The sequence below is a fragment of the Tubulanus polymorphus genome, chromosome 2 (assembly GCF_964204645.1).
Source record: "Tubulanus polymorphus chromosome 2, tnTubPoly1.2, whole genome shotgun sequence".
In the NCBI taxonomy this organism is placed as follows: Eukaryota; Metazoa; Nemertea; class Palaeonemertea; order Tubulaniformes; family Tubulanidae; genus Tubulanus; species Tubulanus polymorphus.
In genome coordinates, this window is record NC_134026.1 from 4,493,918 (window position 1) to 4,501,097 (window position 7,180).

The window sequence follows — 7,180 nt, forward strand, 5'->3', positions numbered from 1 at the left end:
CTTCGCCGCAAAAGATGAAAGCTAAATCGAAGTTGACTTGGCGAAACGACACGGCATTTGATTTTTCTCTCTCAACCGGCGCCCTTATCTCGTGACTCGGCTGAGCATTAAATCTCGGCGAAGCGCCTGATAATCTCGCATTTGTATGGATGATCATGATTTCAAAACCGCCTTTTTAGAATCCGTGTGGCGAAATTTGTCTTTTGTAAACATATAGGGCCTATACGATGCATTACATGGAGATTGAAGGAAGAACAAAACGGTTTTCCAAATTACATATTTCGACGAGAAATCGATGCGTAAAATGAGAAAGGTTGCGGAATTGTCCGCACTAGTGTCTGTTAACTTGAAACCGTTCGCCATCTATGATTGTTCCATATTCGTTCAGTCTCGTCAATCTCCGCGATCGCAGGACAAAAAATGCGGCGTCGACGTTCGACAAACTTGTGTGTATAATTTGTCAAATTGACAATTAGAAAACGAGTATTTTCGTAAGGTATCTCGTGGGAACAGCTGGTTCCTCATCATAACTATCTATGTCAGACAGTTCAATCGTCCATTTAATACTGAATTTACCGTAATAGAGTTTCTTATATAAGCTTAATAGTATGTGTCGGTACCTGGTGTTGCGATGGGTATGGATGCTGTGGTGGATGCTTTGGATAAATAGCAATTCATTCTTACCAAACATCGACATCAAAAACATGCGATTTACCGTCGCGGTCAGTGTCGTAATTAAGCATTAGGCAAGCGCCGTTTGATGATGCCGGTATCATATGGTATATTACCCGCATGGCACAATAGAAATATCGATCTATGTGATAAGTTAACCGTTAAGTGCTGCCTCTATACATATCATTGACGGCGATTATGTGAACAAACTTATTCTCGCATGCCACAGTGGGAATATTGTTCAATTAAGTTAGTTCGCATGTGCTACGCCAATGATATATTCAGGGGCAGCACTTGACGGTCAAAATTTGGCGACGGACCCAGGGAAAAAATCTCAAACTCCAAAAACTGTAAAACATTTTGTAAATAAGAATGTAGATTTGTTTTTGCTTATTGAAAAACTTCATTTTCTCTTATAATTATAATGCTATGATACTGTTTAGGATTTTTAGATGTTATTAGAATGACGACGGTGCCTCTGGGGCGTTGAATGAACGAAGAGATTGCTTAGTTTTCAGGGCAAAGGTTTTTGCTCTGCATAAGACAAAATACAGATGAACCAAATTTTCTATAAAACGTTGTTAATTTTTTTTCTCGGAAACAGTGTAACCTGAAAAATACCATTGTGTAACCCGGACCCGGTTTGTTTCTTATTTCAAAGTTTCCAACATTACTTCATCCCGATCATGAATCTCAGAGGTTAACAACAGAAATGAAATAGAAAACGATACTTTTATTCTTGTGTTTCGTTTCAATACATTTTCAACCAAATAGAAAATCATTTTTCATATCGTGCAAATGTAAACATCGATGATACTATATGTATTTGTTTTATTCTAATCGTTATACAAACATTGAAATCGGTCGGTGACTATCTGTCGTGAAAATGACATATGTTTTGAGCACAACGTTAAAATTATCTAGGATAGCAGAGGTCGGAGCATTTTCCAGTGCACTGTCCTATCAATTGATTATATCTTTTGAACTACTGTTTTGAAATATCGCTCGGTTGAAGATGAATTCAAATCGACAAGGTAGAAGATGATACATAGTCGTATGGATTATCAGTGGTTGGTGGTATCGTGTCGCGATCTTCTTCTGGTAGAAAAAACCGTTGCTTGTTTTTTAACATTTCCCTAAAAATGAATGAATATATATAAATTCTATCCACCGTCGAAACAGATATCGACCCACTCATTCTCGAAACGCTGTATATACTTCGTTTTACCTTTTGAACCAGGGTCTACTGTAAGTTTTCACCGCCATTTCACGCATTAGTCTCATGTGAACCCAACACTACAAATCAAAATTATTTTCTATTGATCAAAAAATGATATAATTACTGAATATGATCAGCTACGACCTAACAGAATTCAGTATAAACCTTCGTAACTTTGGCCAACTGGAACTGTAACTTTAGGGCCATTTGTTTCGATTCTTCGGAGATATTTGCATTTTCCATGAAAGCTTTGACCCGGGATTCACTGACGATCAGACGAAAGTCTTCTAGTTCTGGCGCGATGGAAATAGATAGTGGCAATTTCTCGCGAGCTTGGACGTTTTTGTTGGCCTCCTGTGTTTCATTTGCGCTCTCATCAATAAAGGAATTGGCAGGGGCCTTGCTCTCACCAGCTGCGCCATTTTTCTTAACGAAACCTAATTCAACTATATCAAACGGATATTACGTGTCAATACGGAATGAAATTTCAAGTATATTAAAAAAGTATTTCACGTCAGAGTGATTGAAATGAAACAAATCTATAGGCTCTCTTACCCTGATATACGAAGCTCATGAAATTTGTCAGAACAATATTCAGGGATATATTTAGCAATAAAATCAGCTCCATCAATATCAACTTTGAGCAACCCAGATCCCATCGATTATGAAAAATAACTGGATTCGTAGATGTTGTGAGATCCTTATCGTCCAATACATCAAACTTAGTCGAATCAGGGAAATTATCAGTATCATTTTGAGTCAAAGCGCATGCACCCGAAAAACAGACACTGGAAGGTAAGAAACGGAACAAATGTCAATCCTAAACAATAAGAATGAAAAATATTTCATTCATTTCGATAACGTACTTCTGGAAGCGATTATCTGCTGTTGATATTTCATCTCCATCAGATCGATGTAAAATTGTAAGGATTTCTATCGCGCACGCGAATAAGCTGTTCAAGAAACTGAAAAGAGATTTTACGTAGGCCTACTAAAAGAGATTTCATAGTGTGTCAACAAATCCGGTCGTTTCTTTATGTTTCGGGCTTGATATTCAAAGACACTAAGAAATCACATGAAATTATAGGCCTTTAGAGATCGGTCTGTTCACTTACAAAACTCACACTCACGTGTATCCACGTGCTGTCAACAAAATAAAAGAACAAATTGCGAAAAACCGTAACGAAAACATCACTGAATCATCATAATCAAATCACAGCATCGCAAATTCTATGACCACATTCCACGAAATATGAATTCTTATGACGTCTTGTTGCCAAGGCGAAATTTGATTTCCCTGGCGACCGTAAATCTACATAGGCCTACACGCTGTCCAACTATTTTCAGTATCCAAAGAACATATAAAAAACCCAATTGATGAATTATCAAATAGATATTTGTTTGATTCGAATTTCGAGTGTACTTTTTGTAATTTCATTGGATTTATATATCTGTTAGACACACTGCCACGGGAAGTTGTCAAATGTAGTTTTTTCAGCCTAGAAATGTTGATGGTGCTGATGACTTCGGTAATAATGTCGTTTATAATTTCTGCAAGCTCAATGGTCGGCTGTCTCCAGGGATAGCTGATAAGGGACATCTAAAACAATTGGTTGTTGGTTTTCTTGAAAAATATTCCGACACGTCTTTGCTCTTGCGTAGGTCGGCCTCGGGACGGCTTGCGACTCACTGCGACACGATTGACTGCGACCGCTTGAATCGTCGCGTCGCACGCAATGCACACCTAACGCTTTGGAATGGTCATTACAAATCTATTTGAAAAATATGCAGTATATGATCTTTGTATGAATTTATTTGCACACGACTAAACCAAAATATACATGTTTGATAGAATGCAGCTTATTCTTGCCAAACATCCATATCAAATACACGATATCCACTGTTGCGATCGGATTCGTAGCTGAGCAGTAGGTAAGCACCATCCGTTGTGGTTTTGAATGGAGCGCCGTTAACCGATTGAGGGTTGTGTCTGGCCTGTTCATCGTAATCGTACCCAGTGTACTGGTACTTAGCTAGGGGCGCGTACAGTTTGGTTGGATCGTTGTACGACACCACGCTGAAGTAATGATCACCTTGAAATAAGGCTCTCGTAACGACTTGCTTTATTGTGAATCCCAATTTCTGAAAATCAAAATTATACAAAATCGGATTATTGGTTAGACTATAATATTTACGGATATATACCTTTTGCGGGAAATGTAAATCACATTATCGAAATCTTGGACATGAAATATATATGGAATGATGATGATGAAGATGTATCAGACTTAGCTATTGCTTACTTTGCTCTTATCGGCAGCTTCAACAATGACGGAACAAGGTGATCGTCCACCTTCGTACCGGATAGCGACGGGTGTAGATGAACTGATGGTGATGCGGTCAGCATCATTATCCTCCTTAAAACACCCTCTTATGGCGTAGCATCCTGCGGTGATTCATATAGAAATCATCATGACTATTATAGGGTTGAATTTACTTCAACAGAATTTTATTCATTTGACATTTCTATTTACCTGCGATGCACAGGGCGAATACAACAGTTTCCCGGATCATGGTGGCGATATAGTCACTAAGAAGCAGCTAAAAAATCATCTGTGATTTATACGTTTTTCATTGTTTACAGAAGAGTTTTATCTCTTTCAAATATATTTTATCTCTGATATGCGGCCTCGGGACGGGAAGCTATCGCAGTAAATTTCACATCGCTGCATTATTCTTAACTCGCGATGATATCGATAACTTTGTTGTGAATGAGAGCTCTTTGATCTCCAAACATCTACGCGTCGAGTGCAATTCTAAGCATTTAGGCAATTAAAGAGATCATTTATCATAATTGTCGAAGTACTATCGTCTTCGTTCACATTATTTCTGCATATATCTCTTTTTATGATATGTACATGGTAAATATCACTATCGGTCCTGGCTATCTCTCGCGAAAGTGGCATATGTTTTGGCACAATCATTTTAACGTTAGATTATGATTGTGACAGTATGGAAAAATAGACGGAAACTCTCCAGTCTAGTCCATCCTACCGCCGGTATATTCTGTGCCACTAAGTCCGGTCGTGGCAGTTTGCATCTAAAATCGTTTGAGTAGTAGCGAAGCTACACTATAGGGGCGATAGATAAATTCATATCCGCATCAGACAGAGCAAACGGAAATATAGATCCTCTCAGTTGGATTCTATAAATTTGGGATGATAAAATTGTTCCTATACAACTTATATTCTCAAATTCAACATAGACTTTATGCAACTCATCAGGATCTAGTACAGTACCACGGTTATCGAAAAGGTGTCGCAGATTGGTTATACCGTATTGTGTGTACTCTGTTAAATCAGTCATCTTGCTGAGCTTGATCCTTTTTTTATCTTCTAAGGGATTTATATACATCTAGACCTATTTTGATGAATTTAGCCAAATTTAAAGTTGGATTTTTTAAAACATCCAAGTTCCGAAAGGTATTTATATCTAAGTAGTTTTCACGGGATTCGGTTAGCAAATTTCAATCGAAAAATGTAGCTGCATAGCAGCGATAACGGGTTTCTGTCTAATTGGTTCATATGTCGAACTGGGAAGCGTACGAAGATTTCATCGCAATAATTCTAGCCCATATCATATGACTATTGCCAAGAAGCGCAACCTGGGTCAACATTATACTGGATATGTGGATATTAAGAGTCCATTTGTCAAAGCATCGAAGCAATCGGTTTATTGCGTCATAAACCGGTTTTACCGTAGTGTGAATAAATGCGACAGAACGAAAACGCAGAAATTTCCTTATTCGGCCATGTCGGGGTTTGATGTTGCAACGCTCTCAAAGCGGTTTACTGAACAAATGCGAATTTCCTACACACCGAAACCGATTTCAAACCTTGCCTTTTCATCTTCACCCGTCAAGGGATTCGAACCCACTACGCTAAAGCTGTTCCCCGAACCCCTTGACCTCACGAGTCGTTACTAGCCGACCAGAATCCGGTCGTACCAATCACAGCGCTTGTAACAATCCGTCAGTAGACTTCTGTTGGTTTCCCGTTAAATCAACCAATCAGCGAACGTTTTACCGAACAAGGAAGTATTTCGCAAATCGATATATGACGTCACGCGCAACAGCGCCAGTAATGAAATTACGCTTCGTGAGGCCAGGGGGCTGGTGGAAGCGAGTTCGGGAGTGATACCGGACCCCTGGCAAGCAAGGATGAGCCTTTTGGGTTTTCGGTGCAGTATTGGACAGGCAACCAGTCTAACTGTCCAATCAGACATACAAACGAGCCTCCACCCACATTCAATGAATGGGTTCCGGGCCGCATCCCCACGTGACGATTCGTTCGCCACACACGTGTTCGGGAGGATGCGAAAGCGATAAATGACAAAACTGGTCTACGGCGACGGAATAGTGGTTTGAATGGCGTTAAGAGATAATTACAACTGAAGTTGTCGCTTTAACCAGTTTTATCATTACGTTAACATTCCAAAATCTAGATCCGGGTTTCGGATATGGAAGATTGACAATCGAGGATTTGGACAAGTTTAGTGAAATAATGATTTAAACAAAGTTTCAAATAAGCGATTTTAGACTTAAGTTCATCCAAACATAAACATAAAACTCTGTTCTATGGTCTAAAATTACAATGGATAACATCGGATCCAGAATTTTGGAGGGAGTTGACATAAAAAAAACTTGAGCGGATCACGTGATTGAATCACCACAGATCGCGCTGAATAAACAACACAACACAATAATAAATACATTTATTCAGGTTTACAAAATAGATTCTGGGATTTCAGTTTCTGTGAACATCAATGACAACCACGTTTTGATTGATGACAGTTAAAATATGAGTTTTTATTATAGAGATGAGATAGAAGTGATTGTGTAAGAGGTTTAGAGGTGATTGTGCAAGAGTTTTAGAGGTGATTGTGCAAGAGTTTTAGAGGTGATTGTGCAAGAGATTTTATCAAAACATGGCTGTAACTGATAGGATTAAAGAACAGCGACTGTTCTCAAGTTCATTCACAAACAGAAAATCAATCATACAATTATGCTGGCAATCTGTAATCGCTGGCCATTGGTCATTTCTGGTCATCTGGCAATTGGTCATCCCTGGTAGTTGGTAAATTAGGAGATGACCAATTACCAGAAGACCAGGGATGACCAAAGGTTAAAACAAAATGTAGAATCATTAACGATACAAGCTGGTCAGCCAATCTAGTCGGGTAAGATGCAGCTCCAAACTCAAACAGTTACTGAGAAGCCAAAACCGAGGT

General features: G+C 38.9%; 1 protein-coding gene and 1 long non-coding RNA gene across 2 annotated transcripts; both read right to left on the bottom strand.

Annotated features, from left to right (window-relative positions):
• Positions 1–1,519: 1,519 nt before the first annotated feature.
• Positions 1,520–2,138, bottom strand: LOC141900798 (uncharacterized). The gene is made up of 3 exons (XR_012618784.1): positions 2,057–2,138; positions 1,901–1,988; positions 1,520–1,808 (listed from the first exon to the last, which is right to left on the bottom strand). It is a non-coding gene; the product is annotated as an uncharacterized LOC141900798 (long non-coding RNA).
• A 1,548-nt stretch (positions 2,139–3,686) lies between these two features.
• On the bottom strand, positions 3,687–5,792 carry LOC141899989 (uncharacterized). The gene is made up of 4 exons (XM_074786666.1): positions 5,770–5,792; positions 4,426–4,492; positions 4,195–4,337; positions 3,687–4,033 (listed from the first exon to the last, which is right to left on the bottom strand). The coding sequence occupies exons 2-4, from the start codon at positions 4,463–4,465 to the stop codon at positions 3,752–3,754; spliced, it is 465 nt and encodes a 154-aa protein (XP_074642767.1). The 5' UTR covers positions 4,466–4,492; positions 5,770–5,792; the 3' UTR covers positions 3,687–3,751.
• Between the last annotated feature and the right edge of the window lie 1,388 nt (positions 5,793–7,180).

What these genes read in the sequence shown, in the direction of transcription:
- LOC141899989 (XM_074786666.1), bottom strand. Translation starts at nt 4,465, where the DNA reads ATGATCCGGGAAACTGTTGTATTCGCCCTGTGCATCGCAG. An exon ending in ATTCGCCCTGTGCATCGCAG is followed by an intron (nt 4,338 to 4,425) that starts GTAAATAGAAAT and finishes GAATCACCGCAG; the next exon opens with GATGCTACGCCATAAGAGGG. An exon ending in AAGCTGCCGATAAGAGCAAA is followed by an intron (nt 4,034 to 4,194) that starts GTAAGCAATAGC and finishes TTTGATTTTCAG; the next exon opens with AAATTGGGATTCACAATAAA.